This window comes from Syzygium oleosum, unplaced genomic scaffold (assembly GCF_021117445.2).
Source record: "Syzygium oleosum isolate NSW1041296 unplaced genomic scaffold, Sole_v2.1 Sole_v2.13, whole genome shotgun sequence".
In the NCBI taxonomy this organism is placed as follows: Eukaryota; Viridiplantae; Streptophyta; class Magnoliopsida; order Myrtales; family Myrtaceae; genus Syzygium; species Syzygium oleosum.
Window position 1 is genome coordinate 580,896 of NW_026607497.1, and position 23,179 is coordinate 604,074.

The 23,179-nt window shown below is 39.2% G+C and overlaps 3 protein-coding genes across 6 annotated transcripts; all 3 read left to right on the forward strand.

Moving 5' to 3' along the window:
• The first annotated feature begins 387 nt into the window (after positions 1–387).
• On the forward strand, positions 388–5,520 carry LOC115681264 (UDP-glycosyltransferase TURAN). 2 transcript variants are annotated; one of them, XM_030605151.2, is made up of 17 exons: positions 388–706; positions 1,018–1,051; positions 1,558–1,613; positions 1,734–1,874; positions 2,099–2,247; positions 2,327–2,416; positions 2,518–2,584; positions 2,739–2,802; positions 2,891–3,005; positions 3,498–3,664; positions 3,744–3,854; positions 3,945–4,006; positions 4,091–4,143; positions 4,258–4,333; positions 4,611–4,739; positions 5,010–5,073; positions 5,326–5,520. In XM_030605151.2, exons 1-16 carry the CDS (start codon positions 593–595, stop codon positions 5,031–5,033), a joined length of 1,452 nt encoding a protein of 483 aa, XP_030461011.1. In that variant the 5' UTR covers positions 388–592; the 3' UTR covers positions 5,034–5,073; positions 5,326–5,520. The 2 variants fall into 2 exon arrangements, with proteins under 2 accessions (XP_030461011.1, XP_056172843.1); XM_056316868.1 differs by lacking the exon at positions 1,558–1,613.
• A 2,806-nt stretch (positions 5,521–8,326) lies between these two features.
• LOC115681263 (pentatricopeptide repeat-containing protein At2g26790, mitochondrial-like) lies at positions 8,327–14,304 on the forward strand. 3 transcript variants are annotated; one of them, XR_008817691.1, is made up of 5 exons: positions 8,327–10,666; positions 10,799–10,877; positions 10,986–11,072; positions 11,200–12,614; positions 13,762–14,304. XR_008817691.1 is itself a non-coding variant. In XM_030605148.2 (2 exons), the coding sequence occupies exons 1-2, from the start codon at positions 8,675–8,677 to the stop codon at positions 10,805–10,807; spliced, it is 2,001 nt and encodes a 666-aa protein (XP_030461008.1). In that variant the 5' UTR covers positions 8,327–8,674; the 3' UTR covers positions 10,808–10,929. The 3 variants fall into 3 exon arrangements, 1 of the variants encoding a protein (XP_030461008.1); XR_008817690.1 differs by having other exon boundaries at positions 11,216–12,614; XM_030605148.2 differs by lacking the exons at positions 10,986–11,072; positions 11,200–12,614; positions 13,762–14,304 and having other exon boundaries at positions 10,799–10,929.
• A 2,453-nt stretch (positions 14,305–16,757) lies between these two features.
• On the forward strand, positions 16,758–22,796 carry LOC115681283 (bystin). The gene is made up of 10 exons (XM_030605183.2): positions 16,758–17,377; positions 17,472–17,598; positions 17,692–17,743; positions 17,853–18,180; positions 18,491–18,570; positions 19,185–19,232; positions 20,283–20,429; positions 21,719–21,791; positions 21,903–21,975; positions 22,225–22,796. The coding sequence occupies exons 1-10, from the start codon at positions 17,042–17,044 to the stop codon at positions 22,302–22,304; spliced, it is 1,344 nt and encodes a 447-aa protein (XP_030461043.1). The 5' UTR covers positions 16,758–17,041; the 3' UTR covers positions 22,305–22,796.
• Positions 22,797–23,179: the final 383 nt, after the last annotated feature.

The following is a 23,179-nucleotide window of genomic DNA, read 5'->3' on the forward strand; positions in this document are numbered from 1 at the left end:
ACAATTTCAAGGGATAATTTTACAAATGATCCCTAAACTTTGTTCTAACGTGCAATATTGTCTTTGTACTTTTAATTTATGCGATGTGATTCCTGAATTTTAGCTCAATGTCGTTCCTAAACTTTTAATTTGTTTAATGTGATCCTTAAACTATTGATAAATTTTCAATATAATTTATAAATTATATGAAAATGTTTAAAGTTCATGGACCATGTAGGATCAAGTTGAAGAAATTAAAAATTGAGTAATGAAATTACATATTAAATGAAAGTTTATGGATTATTTGTCTCATTTTTCCCTTACTCCAATAAGCTGAATTCAACAAAAAAAATTCCAAGTTAAATTACCCAACAACAATGCCAAGAGGGTGGTCAATCTGGGGTGATCGGGGTCAACTATTTTTTGTCTCCAGTTCGTTTCTTCGACCCTTCCTTTCTCTTTCGACGGAGAACAGGCACTTCCCGTCCGATAGACAGTCGGCGCGGCGAACATCTCCGATCCCTTTGCGATCGGCGTTCCGATCCTTCGCTCGCCGGGCTCCGGAGGCTTAAAGTCATCGGCTGTGTCGAGTCTCTCTTGATCGAATCGTCCGATGGAGGCGTTGGGCAAGAGGACGGGCGGAAGAGGCAGAGCTTGCGTGGTCGTCTTGGGCGACTTCGGCCGGAGTCCTCGGATGCAATATCACGCCCTTTCCCTTGCTCGTCAGGTTCCTCCCACCTCTGCCTCGCGGGGCGTATCTTGTTCCTGTGTTCGATCGTTCTCGAGAACAGCCCCACACGTGGGCTCGTGTTTCGTGATTCCCGCCGTGGATTTGGATTCCATGTCGATCTCACTAACATTACGCGGCTTGACTGACTGTGTGAGGCGATGGAATATCATTTGCAGTCTTCGCGGTGTCGGCTTTGCAATTGCCCATCTGATTCTTTAGTGTCTCATCTCTGCTTGCTCAATTTCTTACGTGTGCCCAGTAGTGTCTGATTTTCTGCACTATTCATTTGCGAGCTGGGTGTTTTGCAGGCATCTTTGGAGGTCGATGTTGTTGCGTACGGAGGTAGGGTTCTTCTGTTGTTGATGGCTTGGTGGTCTATCTGATGATAACCTCATGCTCGTATTGAAAAGTATCTGCATTGTCAATATGCTAACCCAGGGTGTTATTAAAGATTGGTACGGTACTTGAGGACTCCGAGTGTGAAAGTTCAATTTTTTTTCAGCAGCATCGAGTATAATCCAGGGTGGATTCAAATAGATAATTTCTTAATTGGTACATCCCGTGGCGATTTCTTACCCTAATGAAATGAATGCGTTTTATTTGAGCTTCGTTTCAACGAGTTCATCCGCAAATGAAATACCCATTTGGCTCGTGGAAGTGAATTGGTAGAAAAGAAGTTAAATTCGCACAGTAGACATGATTAAAGAGAACATATAGAAGAGTTTGCTGACATGTTGGGCTGATCTATTGTACTATGCTTAGGTTCTGTTACAATGGGTGAGAACGTCCATCTTTAATTTTGTTTTTTTAAAAGACTCTGTTTAGAGTAATCTTTTCTTCATGGACAGGTTCTGAGCCGCATAAGGCTGTTCTAGAGCATGAGTCTATTCATATCCATACCATGGTACATGTTGGAGTTTATTTCTATATGTTGATACCAAATACCTGCTTCTAATAAAGAAGTAATGACAAAATCATACTACTTATGATGGAGTCATTGATTGTATATCTTTTCTGGTTCCAGGTGCAATGGCCGAGAGTTATGCAGGGTTGGCCAAAGATATTGCGTCCATTGATGCTTGTGATGAAGCCGATATATCAGCTTATCATGCTCCTTTGGTTTTTATTCATCAAAGTACCTGCTCCTGATGTTTTTCTTGTGCAGGTGAGTTTCAAATGTTTTAAAAGAGAAAAATATATTTCGTCTTAGTTGGGTTGTAAGTCTCCACGTGTAAATTGCTTATTTGGCAACCCATATCTGAGAATCTTCGGTGGTTTTGCAAATGCTTCTGTCGTAAGCCATATCCCATTTATAATTGGTGAGCTATTCTGTTCAATTACTGCTCGAGAGAGCCATTTCTGAACTTATTATATGATTGGCTTTTACAGAATCCACCTTCAGTTCCGGCCTTGACTGCTGTTGCATGGGCCAGCTGGATAAGGCATTCAGCATTTATTGTTGATTGGCATAATTTTGGATACACTTTACTGGCTTTGTCTCTGGGAAGAAGTAGTCTATTTGTGGTGGTATACCGCTGGTATATATTGAGTTACCTTACAGAAGTCTGCTTAATGGAGCTCTCTTGTGCATAAAATCTCAGTTTTCTATCTTTATAGGTTTGAGAAACACTATGGGAAGATGGCAAACGGTTCATTTTGCGTTACGAGAGCAATGCAACATGAATTAGCTCAGAATTGGGGAATTAAGTAAGATGGTCAGAGAAATATTTGGAAATTGTCTTATTGTGACCTCGCGAGTTATATTCTTGAGCCTGCTAATAATTTTTAGTTTCCACTTCTGTTTGTAGAGCAGCAGTTTTGTATGATCAGCCTCCTGAATTTTTCCACCCTGCTTCCCTCAAGGAAAAGCATGAGGTGATGCACCCTTTTCTTGCTTTTTTCCCCTGGACGTTTCTTTTGCTCTTTTGAACTTTATCAAACTGAACAGATCACTTGACTATTAGATAATTGTAGTTGTTCAATAGATCAGTTAAAAGTAACTGAACGGATAGCTTTTGGATCATTGTAGTTATTTTGCAGATTGGATAAAAATTTCCAGTTGCCCCTTGGTGTCCGGGACTGTTTTAGCTGTGGTAACATCTTCTGTCGAGGGAATGTTTACTTGTCCTTTTTAGATATAATATCAGTGCATTTATTTTACGCTCTTCAATTTGCTTGCAGAATCTACCATGACAGGAGACTCTACCTCAGATGAGACCCTATTTACCGCTCTAGTCAGCTCTGATATTTGTGTGAAGGCAAACAGGCCTGCCCTTGTCGTCAGTAGTACAAGCTGGTACATCATTCTTTTTAATTTTTGTCAGCCTTTTACCTATATACTGAAGGGCATTTTAAGGCCTTTGCAGTAATATCCTTTGTTTGTTTATCACTTTGCGTTACATCTTTTGGGTTTGTTGTTTCACGGAAACTAGTTAGCTGTCTAAACAAGTTCAGAATAAACAAACACATATATCTTCTTGCGCATGCATACAAACACACTCATGACTATGCAATGTGTGTGTGTGTGCGCACTTTCATGTTGGAGTTGAGAATAATTCTGAAGACTAGATCTATTTGAGCAAACACACTCATGACTATGCAATGTGTGTGTGTGTGCGCACTTTCAAGATGGAGTTGAGAATAATTCTGAAGACTAGATCTATTTGAGCATGATGTTGAGTTGCATCTCCATTTCTTGCTGTAATTTATCCCCAGTTTTTTTTTTACCACTATAGTTAGATATATTCCTCATAAAGGATACCTATTTGAATATGGCTTTTCATTGCAGGACGTCAGATGAAGACTTTGGCATCCTCCTGGAAGCAGCAGTTATGTATGATAGAAGAGTTGCTGCAATTTTAAATGAAGACGACTCTACTGACAAAGAGGTTCTCTGGACAGAGATGCACCACGGAAAGAAATACCTCTACCCCAGGTTGTTATTTGTAATCACAGGTAAGGGTAAATCTAGTTCTTTATGAGACATGAGTTCACTGTCATTTTGGCTTTTTTAATCTTGAAAGAATTTATACAGGTAAAGGGCCTGACAAAGAAAAGTACGAACAGAAGATAAGAAAGTTGAATCTTAAACGGGTGGCATTTAGGACCATGTGGCTATCTGCTGAAGATTATCCATTGCTACTTGGTATCCGTTGAAGTACCTCGTAGATCTGCCAAGCTTCATTAGTCTGCTGATCATTTTGATTTTGCTCATAATTTTCCCCCTTAATTTCAGGATCAGCAGATCTTGGTGTGTGCTTGCATACTTCTTCATCTGGTTTGGATCTTCCAATGAAGGTTTGATTTACAGCTGTGTTGGAGTTGTACCATTTACAATACCTCCTTTCGTGGAATCATCTTTTTATTTTGTTCCTATGTCAGGTTGTGGACATGTTTGGTTGCGGGCTGCCTGTGTGTGCTGTTTCTTACTCATGGTAGACCCACTGGCCTACCTTCGATTGCAGAATTTGAGCATTGTTTGTGTCATATTACATTGTACACAATGGTTGTCATTTTTTTTTTAAATTCTTCTACTATTGGTTTTGAAGCATTAAAGAGCTAGTGAAAGTTGAGAAAAATGGCCTCCTCTTCTCGTCATCTTCGGAGCTAGCTGACGAACTTTTGGTATGCCCTGAAATCTTTTTTCAATTTTTCTATAAGGATGAATTATGTTTCATTGATTATTATGTACCATAAGCTTGATATATTTGGGGCATTTTGAGGCATTCAACTAATTGCTGTAAGATAAACCTACGAAATTCTCTACCGGCATTGATATTTCAAATTGCCAGATGGCTTGCTAATTTCTATTCTTATTTCTCGGTTGTGGTATATAGTGATCTGATACATACTCTTTGTACGATTATGTGAGATTATGTTTTGTGCCGTTGAAAATGTGCAGATGTTGTTCAAGGGTTTTCCGGATGATAGTGATTCATTGAAGCTGCTGAGGGATGGTGCACAGGAAACAGGAGCCTCTTCAAGGTGGGCTACAGAGTGGGAAGAACATGCCAAGCCATCATTATTGGAGGCAAGTGCGCTTTCTTCACATAGGATTGCGTACTCACTGTTTAAGTATTGGTTGTGACTAAAATTTCTCAAGCGATCTTTCCGAACTTCAGAGGATCTTATTTCTTCTTTGCGTCACTGCATGGTCTGTTGTCACATTAATCATCATTATTGGTGCACCGATAATCCAGAATGCTCCCTCTTGTGCTTTCTACTCTCTTACTAGAGAGTCTTTAATATTTGTGTAATATATGACCCATATTTCAGAATTTATGGGCTTATTTAATTGCAGGTTATTTCTCAGAAGTATGAGTGATTTCCAGCTGTCAATTGCAATGTCAATTTTCTCAGTCTAGGTAATGTTATTCTCAGCTTTCATATTTTGCCCATTGGTTTATCGCTATAAATGCTGATTGATGTGTTAGGAATCACAGAAGTGGAGGGCATATCTATTTTTACTGTGGAAGACTGAATTGTACTTGACTCTTCTGCGTTAAGATTTATTTTTTGTGTCTGTGTTGATGATCACTATTGTTTTGGCTGGATATATGCTTATGTGACATTTTAAGGGTGGTCTAATTTAAAAACATGATTGGTTCCATCCACAGCATTCAGCAGCCGAAGTCCACTTGAGAAGGGAGGTTGCGCAGCTCTGTCATTTCTGGTTTCAAACCATTTAGGCTGTCAGATCAAATGGCAGGAGGATTCTTTAACTTAAAATGCAGATGTGTTCATCAGCCAAGGTGGAAAAACACTCCTCTGTCGCACTAGCTTTGGATGTGTTGCCATCTGTTTTTCTGGGCTTTTAGGGTGCGCATGAATACCATTCTGTGCCCGGAAACTATTTCTGAACAGAAATGATTTTTTTTTATTCTGTACTCGGAAACAATTTTTGAGTATTTGAAGGCGTTTGATAAACTGTCCAAAATTTCTATTCCTAGAGTAGAAAAGAACATAAATGTGTTTGGTAACTATACAAAATTTCTGTTCCCAAATAATATTTTAATAATATTTTGAATTGTTTAATTTTTTTTTTCTTTCTACCCATTTTCTTCTTTGGCCATGGCCGGTCGCCGGCGACCGGCAACCGGCGGCCGGCGACCCACAGCCCAGGGAAGAACAACACAAAAATAAGAAAAGAAAAAAAAGAAAAAGAAGAAAAAAAAAACTGATTCTCAAAGTTGTGCCGAGAAACAAGAAGCAACTTTTTTTTACTTCTTGTTTCTCTTCCAAAACTGTTTCTCGGCACAAATTTTTGCAAAAATTTGTGCCCGGGAACAAAAAGTTTACCAAATGCATTTCTGTTCCCAAACTATTTCTGGGAACAAAAGAACAGAAATTTTCACTGTTTGGCATGTTGCCAAACGGGCCCTTAGTCTCCTTTGATGTAAGCAGTTTTGCTGATTGTTTCATTACTCTATGGACATTCTCCGTCTCGCTTGGGCTTACTGAAACAATGATGGGAAAGTGGGTTTACTTAGTTTCAATTTGTATGCTTGACGGCGCTGAATTTGGCTGATCTTTAACTCCATAGATAACATTACAAGTTTACAACGTGTGCGTTAGATTTTGATTATGTTTTGATAATTATATGATCTGGACACCTACGTGGAGATGGCCCATAATAAGAACAGGAAAATATTTTGAAGGCTGATACTGTCCAACTCTCCCATCAGATTTGGTTAGATGTTTTCTTTTTTTGGTTTGATTTGGTTTAAACTTTTTGGCGTGTTTAGATCGGGTAATCAGTCAAATTAAGAAATTACGGACAGGAGCTCCTTAATTTTTCTTAGATTTATTAGATTTGTTGCTAAAATATTGGTATTAAACCCAAAACACAGCAAGTCTAAACCATCAAATTTATTTTTTTACCCTGGATAAGACCCAAAGCAGTGCTTAAAATCCGAAAAGGCAAGAAACTGTCAGCCATACGGGATTTGCAACTTTTTTCATGAAATAAATTTTCCTTTTAGGGTGCGAATGATAACCATTATATTCCAGAAATAATTTCTGAGACAGAAATAGATTTTTCTATTTCTGTTTTCAGGACGAGTTTCTGAGAAAAGAAACCCGTTTGATAACGACAAAAAATTTCTATTTCCGGAACAGAAACTCGTTTGATAATAGCATAAAATTTCTATTTCTTGAAACAGAAACTCATTTGATAACAACACAAATTTCTACTTCCCGAAACATAAATCCATTTTTTTAGAACCCCTTTTAGGATTTTTTAGGGGTTAAAACCCCTTTTAAATTCATAAACTAAGGAGTCTTCAAAAATACCATATGGGCACTTCAAAAAATTTAAATTTTATTCAAAGTAGGTGGCCACAGGTATTCTAAGCCATCCTGTGAAGTTTTGAAGTTTTTTATTTTTTGATTTTTTTTGAAAAAATTCACCAAATTTCCTATTTTCCCTAAATCTGACTTTTTTTTTATTTTCTGGAAATTTTTATGAATTTTTCTGGAATTTTTCAATTTTTTTGAGATTTTTAGAAATTTTCCGGATTTTCTAAATTTTTTTATGAATTTTCTGAATTTTTTGATTTTTTTTTCTGATTTTTCTAATTTTTTCTGAATTTTCTAATTTTTTTTAGAATTTTTTTATTTTCCCGCCGGAAATGAACCGGACCGAACTAGTTCTAATCGGTCTGACTAGGTCAGACCGGGGCCAAATTTAGGAAGAGTTGTGTTTTGAAGAGAGAAGACAGGTTCTTTTAGAAATGATTTTCATTTCTTGTCCAGAAATAGAAAACCTACTTTTTTATTGTTCTGATTTTTGGTTCAGAACCAATTCTGGAACAAGAAATTGTTCCAGAAATAGAAAAATGGAATTGCGTTACCAAACGGGTTTCTGTTTCAAACATGTTTCCGGAAACAGAAAACTAGTTCTGGACAGAAATAAAATAGTTATTATTCGTGGCCTCAGTAATCAATTCATGAGCCGTTTTTTTCCTTCGCACTTTCATAAAACCTAGGTGATTTCCGATGAAAAAAAGAAAAGGAAAGGGTGATGCTGTAGGACAGAGAAATTTTTTTTGCGAAAAGGAAAATATGTACTTGAAGACCATAAATTGCAATTTAAACTTGAAGTTTGTAAATTTTAAAAAGGTTCCATGTTCTTATTGACTTCAAATTACAACAAACCTCGATCCGTCGTGTAGAGGTATCTTATTTTGTGAGGTAGCTGCTTAAAATGTAATTTCTCTTTTCCTAAATTATATGGTCATGTATAGCTTACGTGAGCGTGAGCATGTCTTATTATTTTCTTGCGGTAACTTCTCCAAACGAAAAATGAAAAGAGACAAAACAAAAAAGGGCGAAAGTCACCAAAAGCAATAAAAGCATGTTCATTGTGACATATTTATTATAAATTTTTTTCTGCGACACTAAAAATTTCTAAATTTGTACCTACGTACACATTTACGCTCAATCAAAAATGTTAAAAATTTAACAATATTGTTTTGGCCGAAAAATTATCTACGTAAATGTGGGCATAATTTGTGTGGGGTTTTAAATGTCATTAAAAAAAGTTTGGAATAAATACGTGAGGGTGCTATGGTTTTGAAATTTTTTCGTAAGAGGAGCAAACAGGAGGGAAGAAGAGACCCGCTTGGCGGCAGCAGAAGAGTCTCCTTCAGTCGAGAAGGGTTTCTCTGTTGCAGGAAGGAAACACACTCTCCACCATCAACGGAGCAGCTCGTCGTCGTCGTCATCGGAGAAGCCCATTACCAAATATCTTAACCTTCAGCCATAAGTGGAGTGCCTCCAGCCGAAGCGATCTGCTCCCGAAAGCGAATTTATCAGTGTTAAGTGGTCAGACTCAATGAGTGAAAGTCTTTCTCCCCGTTCGCGATTAGGGTTTCCACCAAAGACATGCCTTCCGTTTGAGCTGTCTTGGGCAAAATACAGCTCTGATGGCCCCTTCCGTAGAGCCTTCCAAGGAAGGAGCCATCGATGTTTACTTTAAGAACGCCCGGTGCCGTGCTCCGCCTGATGCTCGTTCTCAATTTTAAGACATTGGTGGTGGTGATGGGGACGTGGGTCGCCGCCCCTGCAGTTGTTGTAAGGTGCACCAAGAAGCAGCTCCTCTCTTCTTTCTCCTCCTCCTTCCCCAAACCCAAGTTCCTCTCTGCCTCCGCATGTCTCCTCGACTCCGACCCTCCCGACTCTTCCGCTTCCGCCGCCGCCGCCGCAGCGAGCCAGCTTAAGCGCCACCCCGACCCTGACCCCGACCTCGCCTTCTCCTTCTTTCTTCGCCTGGATTCCCGTGGCTTCCCTCTCGACCCTCCCACTTATGCCTCCCTCATCTCCATCCTCTCCCCCGCCGCCTCCCGCCCCCGCCTCGATTTCGTCTTCTCCCGCCTCGTCGCCTCCTTCCATGCCGCACGGCGCTCTGCTATTCCTTCCTTGCTCGATTCCCTTGCTCTGCTGGGCGGCCCCCCTCTCCTGCTTCGCTCTGTCGATCTCCTCATCAGGGCCTATGTTCGGGCTGGCCTCTTCGACGATGCTATCGATACCTTGTTCCGCTTCGAGTGGGGCGCCCTCATTCCCCGCGTCTCCACCTGTAATTTCCTCCTCGACCGCTTGATCGACAGCCGCCATCCCGCTGCCGCCATCGCTCTGTACGAGCAGTTGAAGCGGCTCGGTTTTATCCCCAATGAGTACAGCTATGCCATCTTGATCAAGGCTCTTTGTAGGACTCGCGACTTGGAAGAGGCGGAGCAAGTCGTGGTCCATATGGAAGAGCATGGCATTGTCCCCGACGTGTACTGCTATGCTGCCTTGATTCATGGCCACTGCAAGAGTTCCAATTTGGCGCGAGCTTTGGAAATCCACTTTTATATGCGGTCAAAAGGAATCAATTCCAACTGCTTCATCATCAGCACCCTTATCCAGTGCTTCTGTGATATGGGCAAGCCTGATGAAGCAGTGCAACTGTTTAACGAGTTCAAATCGGACATTTTTCTGGATAATATCACATACAACATGGCTGTCGGTGCTCTGTGCAAGCTGGGTAGAGTGGAAGCGGCCGCAGAGTTACTTGAAGAGATGAAGGGCAAGGGGATGGTTCTTGATATCGTGCACTACACAACTTTAATCAATGGCTATTGTCTCCAGGGCGACATTTGCAGTGCCTTGAAAGTGCTCGAGCAAATCATGGAGAGAGGGCTTCAGCTTGATATTGTCACTTACAATGTACTTGCCCATGGATATTCTCGGACAGGACTTGTGAGGGAGGCGCGTGAGCTTCTAAGATGTATGGACGCTTGGGGTGTGAAACCCGATGTTGTCACACACAACATGATAATTGAGGGTTTATGTATTTCAGGTAAAGTGGAGGAAGCTGAAGTGTTTTTCTCTGGCCTGCAAGAGAAGAGCGCCGCAAATAAAGTTGCCATGTTCGAAGGGTATTGCCAAGCCAACCATTCGAGAAGGGCCTTTAAACATTTCAAGGAGTTATCAGAAGCAGAAAAAAAGTCAGTAAAGAAAAATTCCTTCTTCAAATTGGTTGCTGCTCTTTGCAAAGCTGGTGATATGAGAAATGCAAAGTGGTTGTTTGATAGATCGGTGGAGAAGGGACTAACCCCTGATGTTGTGACCTATACGTTAATGATTGATGGATACTTTAATGCAAATCGCATGCAGGAAGGGCTTTTTCTTTTCGATGACATGAAGAAGAGAGGGGTCGAGCCTGATGTTGTCACCTATACGGTAATGATAGATGGATACTTTCATGCAAATCGCTTGCAGGACGGACTTGATCTTTTTGATGAAATGAAGAAGAGAGGGGTTGAGCCTGATGTTGACATCTATACGTTAATAATAGATGGATACTTTCATGCAAATCGCTTGCGGGAAGGGCTTGATCTTTTCCTTGAAATGAAGAATAGAGGGGTCGAGCCTGATGTAATTGCTTGTACAGTGTTACTTGATGGCCTTTCAAAGGTAGATCTCTGAAGGAAACGTTCCCTCCACAATAGAAACAAAATAAAGAGAGTAACAGGGATTCCCGAGCAAATAATGTCATCAAAAACTCTTTTGCTGGAGATGAATCTTTTGTGCTGTTTTGATTGACAGGCTTTGTAAGCTTGGCAACATTGAGGAAGCCGAGGATTTATTGAGGGAATTGATTCAAAGTGGGCTTCAGCCAGATGTGGTAACTTACACATCTCCTATATCTGGCTGCTGTAGGAGGGTTGGCGGCGGGGGGGGTGGGGGGGGGGGGTGACCATGGAAAGGGCTGAATAACTAAATGTTGTGTAAGGGAATTGTACCTGGTATGTGGACCATCTCTGTTTTGGAGTCTGCTGAACCTGAACTTGAAGCCTGAAAAGTGCAGATACTGAGGCAAGTAAGTGACAAAATCAAACAAATACTAGGTGCTGATCTCATAGTGCTTAAAGAAAAAGTGTGGGATATATAGAGTATCTGTTCTTGTGTCTGTTGTCAAAGCATGTAATTTACTCATCTAGAGGTAGTTTATGTATTTTACAGGTGACAAGAGCAAGAGCAGAGCGTCTTTCCTTAAATGTGATACGACACTGTATAGAGAGCGGAAGCTTTTTGCAAATTCGTGGAAATGCTGGTATGCCTTGGCTTCTTTCATAGATTTAAATCCAGCAATGCATAATCTCTGCATTATTTTTTTGCTGACTCTTTTGTAACATGTTTTTCAAGATTTGAGGTGTTCAATAATGAAATTTTCATCTATCCCCATTCTCTGATTAGAAAACCTACATTTTGCCCCTGTTTTAGATTGTTTAATTTTCCAGTTTGGTTAATGACAAGCTCTATAAGCCATATTGTTTAATCTAGCTTGATTTTGCTTCTAGAAACACCAGATAGATTATTAAGATCTTCTTTAATAGGAAGTGTTGGTATTTATATAAGAAGGGATGTGGGTTTGTGATTCCTCTGAAAGACGGAGGACGTTAAAACCTTCTGACGTAGCCTCCAGTGAGTGTCTAAGCAAAAAACTTAGGATAAGCTTCCCAGTAAGGATGAATGAAATAGTTTTGACAAGTTCATGTTGATTTCATTTTCCATGTTCTGTATATACTTTGAAAACTCTTGCTGTCTAGATGTCATGGCCAATCTCTGCAACTATTTGGCCGAAGGAATATTTGGTAATTTCAAACATTTGGGCTACTTGAAATTACAGCATTTTGGATGGTCATTGAATTCCTTTTTTTTAAGACTAAGATAAGATATCATCTACACTTCTCTAATTCATCCATTGCACTCACATGGCAACCATTCTTTTCATCCTGCAAAATGGTGACAAGATATATGAAGTGCACTGTTAGTTTATTTTGATCTTCTGTTCTCACTGCCACTTCATTTATACATCTTCCTTGCTAAAAAGGCATCAACATACTTGACTTTTTACGTTCTTCCATAAAAAGCAAGAGAGAAGACGAACTCTCGGTCTTCGTTTATAATGCTCATTTATCCCATTTTGAGCTATTTGTTGACCACATATTATTTGCAAAAAGCATAGGTAGGGGATATGCCAATGTGTTTTCAATCAGTCTAGGGTTAGTGGTATACCAATTTCATGGTCTTTGGTGTTGATTGCGTGGAAGGTTTCACCAAAGTATTTTGCGAGTATTTCATCTTTCTTTTCAATTTTCTGGGTGCTCATTATTTCTCCTTGTTTGTGGCTGTTTGTTACATTCCTTTTTTCCTGCACAACATTTCTTAGGAAACGTTTTAGTTCCTATACCTTCTTCCACCTAAGTATTGTGGCCTGCACTTGAACTTCAAATTGGCTAATCATGGCAGACAATTGTATTACTTATAAATATTGCTAGAACATAGATGATGGTTCCACTCCTGTAATACCAAAAGTAGTAGTTTTTAATTTCTTACTACGGGAAAGAAGAATTAGCATGTTTAGGCTGCGCATGGCAACCATTCTGTGCCCGGGAACAGATTCTGGTCAGAAATGATTCTTTTTTATTCTGTGCTCGGAAACTGATTCTGAACATTTGAAGGCGTTTGGTAACGGCCCAAAATTTCTGTTCCTGAAATAGTTAAAGAACAGAAATGCATTTGGTAACGGCATAAAATTTCTTTTTATTAATAATATTTTAATAACATTTTAAATATTTTAATATTTCTTTCTTTTCTTTTTTTCTTTTCCTCCTTCTTGGCCATGGCCGGTAAAATGTTTTTTAATTAATAATACTTTTATTAAAAATATAATTTTTATTTTTTTGGCCATGGCCGGTAAAAATTTTTCTTATAAATAATTTTTTGATTAATAATTTTTTTAAAAATATTTTACTAAAAAATATTTTTATTGAAAATATTTTTTTCTTTTTTTTTTCGCCATGGCCTGGTCGCTGGCCATGGCCGGTAAAATATTTTTTTATAAATAATTTTTTTATTAATAATATTTTAATAAAAAAAAATTTTATTGAAATTATTTTTTTTATTTTTTTTGCCATGTCCTGGTCGCTGGCCATGGCCAGTAAAATATTTTTTTATTAATAATATTTTAATAAAAAATATTTTTATTGAAAATATTTTTTTTATTTTTTTCGCCATGGGTTGGTCGCTGGCCATGGCCGGTAAAATTTTTTTTATTAATAATATTTTGATATTTTTTTCGCCATGGCCTGGTCGCTGGTCATGGCTAGTAAAATTTTTTTTATTAATAATATATATTTTTTATTTGTTTCTCCATGGCCTGGTTACTGGCCATGGCCGGTAAATTTTTTTATTAATAATATTTTTTTATTAAAATATTTTAATCTCGCCAGATACGGCGAGGGTGGCCCTCGCGCCGGACATTATTTTCTATTATAAAAAACAAGAAAAGGAAGAAGAAAAAAACTGATTCTCATTTTTGTTCCCAGAATCAAGAAGCTACTTTTTTTTTATTCTTGATTATGCTCTAAAACTGATTCTGGGCACAAATTTGCAAGAATTTGTGCCCAGAATCAAAAAATTAAACAAACGGATTTCTATTCCCAAACTGATTCTGGGAACAAAAGAACAGAATCAAACACTATTTGGCAAGTTGTCATGCGCAGCCTTAACTTCTCTAGATGCCATTCTGATTCTTTAGTGGTATACCAATTTCATAACGCTGCTTGACTGTGTGAGGTGATGCCATCTGATTCTTTAGTGTCATTTGGAATGTCTGCTAATCTCTGCTTGCTCAATTTCTTACGTTCCAGTGTCTGATTTTTGCACTATTCATTTGTGAGCTGGGTGTTTTGCAGGCATCTTTGGAAGTCGATGTTGTTGCGTATGGAGGTAGGCTTCTTCTGTTGATGGCTATGACGATACTGGTAGCTCAAGAGTTTGGTTCTTGGTCTATCTGAAGATAACTCCATGCTCGTTTTGAAAAGTATCTGCGTTGTCAGTATGCTAACCCAGGGGGTTATTGAAGATTAGTACAGTACTTGAGGACGTCGAGTATGAAGGTTCAATTTTTTTTCAGCAGCGTAGAATATTATTCGGGGTGGATTCAGATAGATAATTTCTTATTTGGTACATCGTGTGGCGATTTCTTACCCAATTGAAACGAATGCGCTTTCTTTGAGCTTCGATTCAACAAGTTCATCCAAAAATGAAATTAGAAGAAAAGAAGTTAAATACGCACAATTGATGTGATTGAAAAGAACATTTTCTAGAGTCTACTTATGATGGAGTCATTGATTGTATATTTTTTCTGGTTCCAGGTGCAATGGCCGAGAGTTATGCAGGGTTGGCCAAAGATATTGCGTCCATTGATGCCTGTGATTAAGTGGATATATCAGTTTATCATACTCCTTTGGTTTTTATTCATCAAAGTACCTGCTCCTGATGTTTTTCTTGTGCAGGTGAGTTTCAATTTTTTTTAAAGAGAAAAAATTAGATTTGGTCTTAGTTGGGCTGTAAGTCTCCATGTGTAATTTGCTTCTTTTGCAAGCCATATCTGAGAATCTTTGGTGCTTTTGCAAATGCTTCTGTAGCAAGGTCCCCAGTCTTTTTATCACTATGGTTAGATGTATTCCTCATAAAAGATACCAATTTGAATATGGCTTTTCATCGAAGGTAGTCAGATGAAGACTTTGGTATCCTCCTGGAAGCAGTATATATGAATGATAGAAGAGTTGCTGCAATTTTAAATGAAGACGACTCTACTGACAAAGAGGTTCTCTGGACGGAGATGCACCGCGGAAAGAAATACCTCTACCTCGGGTTTTTATTTGTAATCACAGGTAAGGGTAAATGTAGTTCTTCATGAGACACGAGTTTACTGTCATTTTGGCTATTTTAGTCTTGGAAGAATCTATACAGGTAAAGGGCCTGACAAAGAAAAGTACGGACAGAAGATAAGAAAGTTGAATCTTAAATGACCGTAAGCAGTCTTGCAGATTGTTTCATTATCCAATGGACATTCTCCGTGTCGCTTGGGCTACTGATACAATCATGGGAAAGTGGTTTCGTTACTTCGTTTCAATTTGTACGCTTGACGGCACTGACAATGGCCGATCTTTAACTCTTGAGAGAACATTACTACGTGCCGTTAGATGTTGATTATGTTTTTGATAATCATATATTATCCGGACACCGCACATGGAAGTGGCCCAAACAAAGAACAGGACGATGCTTCGGTGGCTGATACTGTCCAACTCCAATTTTTTCCTTCACACTTTCATGAGCTAACTGGGAAGACAATATGTGCATGAAGACCGTAAATTGCGATTCAAACTTGATGTCTGTAAAATTTTTGAAAGGTCCCCATGTTCGTAGTGACTTTGGTTTACGACAGCCACGGCCCGTCGTGTAGAGGTAATAGCGGGTTAAAAAGGTCATTTTTCTTTTTCTACATTATAATAATTGCTAAATTCTGGTCATGTGTTAGCTTATGTGAGTGCGAGCATGGCTTGTAATTTTGTTACCGTCACTTTTCCTAGATAGTATAAAAGAAAATCAAGTTTAGGGTTTTCATTTAAAGAAAGAAAAACGAAAAGAGACAAATTTAAAAAGAAAGAGAAATTCTACTTGCCATTCTGTTTTTTTTATTATTTTATTCTTCTGTTCTTGGAAATAGATTTGGAATAAAAATTAGTTTCACAAAACAATTTCATTTTTCATTTTGTGGAAAAAATTTTTAGCTCAGAAATAGGTTTGAAATAAAAATAAGAATTTGAAACTTTTCTATTTTTGGAATGGAAACATAAATAACAATTCGTCTCAGAGCTCGCCCTCGTCGTTGTTGACTGCCCGTCATCATTGCTCGTCGATGTATGAATTCTACATCAATGCTATCACCGCTATTGAGAATAGAAATTTTGTGTCGTTATCAATTACTACTTTCTGCTCAGAAGTTTGTCCACGGAATAGAAATAAACAAAATTATTTCTTGAGCTTGAGAGCATAATGGTTATTATTCACGCTCTAAATTTTCATGGGAAAAGTACCAAAAAAATCCTAAACCTATTGCATTGGTACCAATTCAATCATAAACCTTTCAATTGGATTAATATAGTCCTAAACTTTTTTATATTGGTACCAATTCAGTCTGTCTGGTCAATTTAAGCTGAAAATCGCTGACATGGATGCCGGCGGTCTTACGCGGCACAACCGACGCTGACGTAGATATTTTTAAATAAATTTTTGAATTTTTATTTTATTTTCCCTTTTCTTTCTTTTTCTTTTTTCCTTTCCTTCCTCTTCCCTTCGTCGGTCGCCAGCCTCCACGATGACTGGCAGAGGCCACCAGTGGCTGGAGAGGGCGAGGGCATCCCAACTTTCGTCGGCCCTCGCCAAAGGTGGGCCTCCCCTGTGGTCGGCAAGGGCATCCTGGCCCTCGCCCTCACTGGCTGCTGGCGGCCTCTGCCGGTCACCGTGGAGGCTGGCGACCGGTGGAGGGAAGAGGAAGGAAAGAAAAAAAAATGGAAAGGAAAAAAGAAAAGAAAGAAAAGGGAAAATAAAAATAAAAAATAAAAAATTCGAAAAATTATTTAAAATGTCTACGTTAACGATTTCCAGCCTAAATTGGCTGGATGGATTGAATTGGTACAAATGTGAAAAGGTTTAGGACTAATTTGGTCCAATTGAAAGATTTATGACTGAATTGATACAAATACAATAGGTTTATGACTTTTTTGGTACTTTTCTCAAATTTTCGTCGCATCTCGTACTATTCCCTCCATAAACCCAACAAAAAAAGGCCCATGAACGTGAGCCCAACCCAAATATCATGCGCCACCAATCCCAGTTGGGGTTTAGGGTTTTCTTCTGCGTCCGTTGCCACCATTGTTCTGCTCCAGAAACCAGCTCCGACCACCGACACACCTCCTCCTTCCTCCTCCTGCGATGGCCAAGAAGAGAGCGAGGCATCAGAATCCACAACCCTTTCTCGCCGGCGACGACGACAACGAAACCGTCGTCTCGTCGAAGAAGCAGTCGAAGCCCGCGAAGAAGCACCAGAAAGAGGAGAAGCTCATATCCTCCGGCATAAGCTCGAAGATATTGAAGGAGGCTCTGCTTCAGCAGAAGGAGGTCCAGGACGAGGCCGATGAGCAGCACAACCCTAGCTTCTCCCGGAAGTTCTTGGAAGGTCAGGGCCAGTTTGCGGAAGGAGAGGAGGAGGAGGACGTCGACGATTTCGCTGGTTTCTCCGAGACTCAGAGTCAGTTCGGCAGTTATGATGTGCGTTCGATGCGAATTCTGCTTGCTTCTTTTTCATCGTAAAAAAATTCGAACTTGAATGTTGGGAAAATTTGATCCCTTTGGATTTCCTTAGGAGGAGATTGACGAAGACGACGAGAAGCTGCTCGAGGCTTTCTTGACGAAGGGTGCCGGTCCCCAACGCACGCTCGCTGACCTTATTGTCGAGAAAATTAAGGAAAAGGATGCCACCGTTGCTTCAGGTTCTTTTCAATTTCTGTAATTTGTTCTGTGTTCGACGAATCACCGACTTAATTGAGTATGTTTGGTTCTAAAGAGTTGTTTCGATGCTGCAGAAGCTCGACCGCTACCTAAGTTGGATAACTCCATCATCAATTTGTATAAGGGGTAACTAATCACGCGCCTAGATTTCGTTTATTTTGAATCTGTACCGTGACTATGTATGCGGGGTCTCGCAAGGGACGAGATGGATGAATGCTGCTTACACAATGTGCAGAGTTGGTGAGTACCTTAGCAAATATACAGCAGGAAAGATGCCTAAAGCTTTTAAGCACATCCCCTCGACACAGATGTGGGAGGAGGTTCTTTACCTCACTGAGCCCGAGAAATGGTCCCCGAATGCCATGTATCAGGCCACCAGAATTTTTGCTTCCAATTTGGGTGCTAGGAAGGCAGAGCGGTTTTACAAGCTCGTCTTGCTTCCTCGAGTGAGGGAAGACATCCGGAAGAATAAGAGACTGCATTTTGCTTTATTTCAATCTCTAAAGAAGTCCCTCTACAAACCTGCTGCATTCAACAAGGGAATATTGTTTCCATTGTGTGAGGTATGTGATGATAGAATCTCTCACTCATGTCCCCATCCTCGGCTTTTTCCTTGGTTTTTACGTTTGCTTAATATTCTACCAAAGCTTACTTGTGTTCTAATGTAATTAATTCATTGAAGTCAGTTTTGACTCACTCTCTAAGCATTATTGCATGTACTGCTTGCTCGCTCTATTGACAATGTTGCTACTTGCTATAGAGATAGAGTTCTTTATTATTTTTCTATAATATATTAATAGAGAGTCCTTCATCATGCTTCGCCTATTTTGCGTCAAACACCATTCTTCACTGACAAAGGAATAACTTGTGCAGTCAGGGACATGTAGTCTAAGAGAAGCTGTCATTTTGGGGAGCATACTTCAGAAAGTGTCTATCCCAATGCTTCATTCAAGGTATTTGACTATTATAATTTGTGTAACATCATGGCTAGTGGCGATGTACTTATATAGTATGTTGTTGGGAATGAGAATGCCAAAGTGTCCGCCAACTGCCACACACTGCACAAGCAAATGAGTATTTTGGTTGTGGCATTTTTTATCAGACTTGTAAAGGCTGTTTTGTAGCATGGTCATGTTTCATGGTGCAATTGCTTATTTTGGAATTATAGGCTATCATCAGTGGTGACCTCTATTGGAGTTCTAAGGATGGGTTATTCTATTTGATCTTCTTCCCCTCCCAACAATTCTGCATGGAAATTTTCAACTCTGATATGCTGGAGTAAGGGGAAGAACATTTGCACAGTTAGTTGTTTGGTAAATGATCCTCGTAGTTAAAGTTGGTGACCATGTCTCTTCAAGGGTTCGCACGTTCTTCCATTTGAATCTAAACTGTACGGGTATATTGTTCTATCTTCTTGTAAGGTATATCTGTGCGGATAGTCTACGTGTTTGTAAAATGTGCACTCCTTTAGTTGCTAGTCTCTTAAAACTCAACGCGCTCTTATTTTAGCACTTTCACTTGTTCTTTTAGGTGTTAGGTCTGACTAAACCTTTAATTGGATTTGCAGTGTTGCTCTATTGAAACTCGCAGAGATGGATTATTCTGGCACCACGAGGTACAGTTTTCCCCTTGTTTAAATAGCTGAATGCATGAAACATGGTTAATGAATGTAATCTGAGCTTATGTATATTATACTCAGATCTGTAACTCTATCCGTAAAATAACACTTGATGATATTTTAGTCAAAGTTCTAATATAGCAGTACTTGATCCGGTGAGACATCCACAAGCTCTCGAGCTCTTGGATCCATTTCACTTAACATCCGTGTCTTTCAAGATAGACTTGCTTTTCTAATAGCACATTGAGTTAGTAGTAGTTGAGCCAGAATCTCAGGTATGTTGACTTATGAACATGTCGAGCTCTAACTAAAAGATCGAACTTGATGTAGATGTAAAAGTTTCAACTAGTGAGGTTGTCGATCAAATCGTGCTCCATTAGTTTTCTGCGCTGCCATTAGTCCACCCAAATGTGCCATATCCCTGGACCATCCTCTCTCTGCATGTCTGGGTCATTAATTATGTGGTTGATTAATAAAAAAGCTGTTATATGACTTGTTCAACCATTTTTTAAAGCTGATCTCAGAATGTTGTGAGGTCAGAATGGTGGAGAAAGTAGATGTGTTACTACAAGGGCTTCATGTCTTCCTTATCCAATTTCGTGCTAGTAGATGCTTGATATACTTCATAATTTATTGAGTAGATTGAGCAGGCAGGATATGTAATTGCCTTGGTTCTTTTTAATAATGAAGGACCTGGTTGAAATTGCGGTTGTTACTAGCAAATACACTAGATATGCTCGAAAGTTAAAACTTTTCGGAGTTGGTATATTTGAGGAGAATCACCTTTAGGCCGATCTTCTTTAGTTATTACCTGTGTTACTGTTGTTGAAATTATCTCAGATTTTCTTGCTTGGTCAAAGAAGAACGAGCCGTCATCGCACTCTGTGGAACTAAATTTATTGTTCTGATATGCAGAATGTCTCTATGTGTTAAAGATATGTAGAAGTGGAAAAGTTCATGAAATGCTTTTGTGGATTAGTTTTTCTTGGGAGCTCCAATAATTTTTTATCACATTTCAAGATTTACCTGTTCTGTATCTTGTTGCAGTTATTTTATAAAGCTTCTCCTTGACAAGAAATATGGATTGCCATACCGTGTTGTCGATGCTTTGGTTGCTCATTTTATGAGATTCTTGGATGACTCGAGGATAATGCCCGTCATATGGCACCAGTCACTTCTTGCCTTTGTCCAAAGGTGAGTATGGCTGTTTGTTCTTATACATTGTTGTCCAGTTCTTTCTATTAAAATATGTCTCGAGTTTGAGCCTGATAGACGAAACCCAACCCTAGATTAATTATTAATCTTGTGAAAGAAACCGGACCCGTGACTTGTTGACCGAATTGTTACTTAGACTCTTCGGCCAAGTGGTTTCCTTTTCTACATTGGAGTCTATGGCTTGAAATAGGAAAGTCCATCAGAAAGGCCAACGTGGACATTGAGATAGACATTGACTCGGTCAACAATGGATCAGAGAAAGAAGAAATAAAATATACGGAATTATTCTCTGCTTTATTGGATTTGGCTAAGGAGATTAGGAAATTGAGGAAAGTCCAACTTGGACTTTGGGTTGACCGTGTCTCACGGATTTGTATTCCTTATTGAATTCGGCCAATGGATGTCCCTTCGGAAATATATATACTTGAACTCGGCCAGTAGATGATGGAGTAGTGAAGCGCTGTTTAAATGAGTGCTTGGCAATCGTGGGTCTTTCTTCGGCAAATTACATCCAAGAATTCGAGTGTTCAAGTCGTGAAAATCTTGTGTTAAGATTTGTGTGTAATTCCTTTGTGAGATTGAGAGATTATTTCGTGAGGAATTGCGAGGCTAAGTACTGCGTGAGTTATTGGGTGTAATTGGGGCTTGGGAAACACTTAGAGTGTTTGAGTGACTTGAGTGTGGCTGTAATCTCCGTTGTATTGCTTGATCTATAGTGAAATTCTGTACTGCTCTCCCCGTGGACGTGGGTCGACATGACCGAACCATGTAACTCTGGTGTCCAATTTATTTTCTTGTTCTGTCAAATTTATTGTTCGATCGCTTGGCTTTCGCAACACTTTCTTTAGATGCCTTATAAGATTAACCTGTTATCGTCTTTGTCGTCCTTTGGTTGGGGGGACATTCTGTGTATACTCCTCTACTTCTCTTTGTTGGGCTTGTTCTTAAATCATTACTGACACCAGCACCTGCACCTGAAGAATCACACCTCACACTCACTTGTGCAAGAGCAGACACTTGTCCATGTGCATGACAAACATAGTAAACACAGAGAGAGAGAGAGAGAGAGAGAGAGAGAGAGAGAGAGAGAGAGAGAGAGAGAGAGAGAGAGGGGGGGGGAGGGAGGGTTAGTTTTGCTGTGGTTTTAGTTCTTAATAGAGATGACAAGTCTGGCAATATTTGGGTATTCTGTGGTTGTCATGTTGTTTATCCCTGTAAGTTGTCTCTATCTTCTTTCTGCGTTCGACATTGTATTGTTAAAAATGCAGGTACAAAAATGAACTGCGGAAGGAAGATAAAGATAACCTGAGGAGGCTGCTTGAAAAGCAGAGACATTATTTGGTAAGAACTTCTTCTAGCGCTTTAATAGGTTGTCTTCCACGACCAAAAAAAAAAAAGGTTGTCTTCAACCAAAGCACGGTGTAGTTGATCATTTTGATCCTTTGACTGCAGGTTACTCCTGAAATCAGTAGGGAGTTGATCAATAGTCGCAATCGTGGAGAGAAAGATGACCCTATGATGATATATATCCTTCTTGTTGGATGAAGCCCTTCTTTTTTCCATTTTTCCCTTTTATTTTCTCGTGGTGTGATCTATGATGATATTGGTGATAGTTTTGCCGTTTTCTCCTTATTGAACTTGATTCATATGTGATAGCCAATAAAATTAGCTAGGTACATGACTGAGAGTTTATGTTTTGTTACAAAACTGTCTCCTTGGCCATGGCGTTTGTGATGACTATTTAGAATTCTGTTCTTCCTTGACTTTTGAATACCTACCCCAGTATCGGTGATTAATAAGACCATTGATGAAGACAGATTTGACATTCCTGAAGTGCCCATGGAGGAAGATTGAAGGGTTACGTGTAGCTTATGTCCTTTGTTGGTATGATGTAGCTAATGCTGCAATTCTTCAAGACCATTGAAGGATTTCCTTCAGGAATCAATCAGTATAGTCCAAAAATCTCTTTCCAGCATGGCGGTTGCCGTTCAAATATAGTCAATGCAATTTTCCGTTACGATTTTTAGTGTTATTAGATTTTTTTTGGGCATGGGGATCAATTGACGATTTACCATGGTGTTTGTACTGAAATTATAATCTTGGCAATGGAAAACCTATACTTAAGATGAGGTCAGAGGCTTGTGCCACAGTATTTTCACAATTTGAGATGCATCAGATGTACAGAAAGGTGTTTCAATGCCTATCCAACTGTCAGATGCACAGATTCAGTGGATAATTCAGTTTCGGAGTGCATTCATAGTGTCTAGTTAATCAATTTTTAATATTTTATGATGTAAAAAACATGTCTTTACTTTGAATTCACGTGAGAAACATGTGCATTGTCCATTTTTTGAGCTGCTTCTATCTGTTTCTAGTGCTATGCTGCTGTTCTATTGCGGAAATTGCAGAGGTCTGTGCTTGTTATGAAATACAAAATCGTTCCAATTCACTTTGAACTTGTTAGATTCTGCTCTTTATTATGTGTCATAAATGCTTGATGTAACTTCTCCTTCTCTTGGGCAGACATATATTGCTGTCCCTGTTATATAAATGCTTCTAGGTGGCTCTTGCGCCTCGATCATTTGTTTGATGGTAAAGAATTGGTGAGCCAGAACAGTCATTTTCTTAGTGCTAGAAGTTCCTGCAGCATATATGTCCTGCTGAAGGAAGTCGAGAGCTCAGACACTACACGCTATGACGTATAATAATCATATTTGTAGTACTCCACC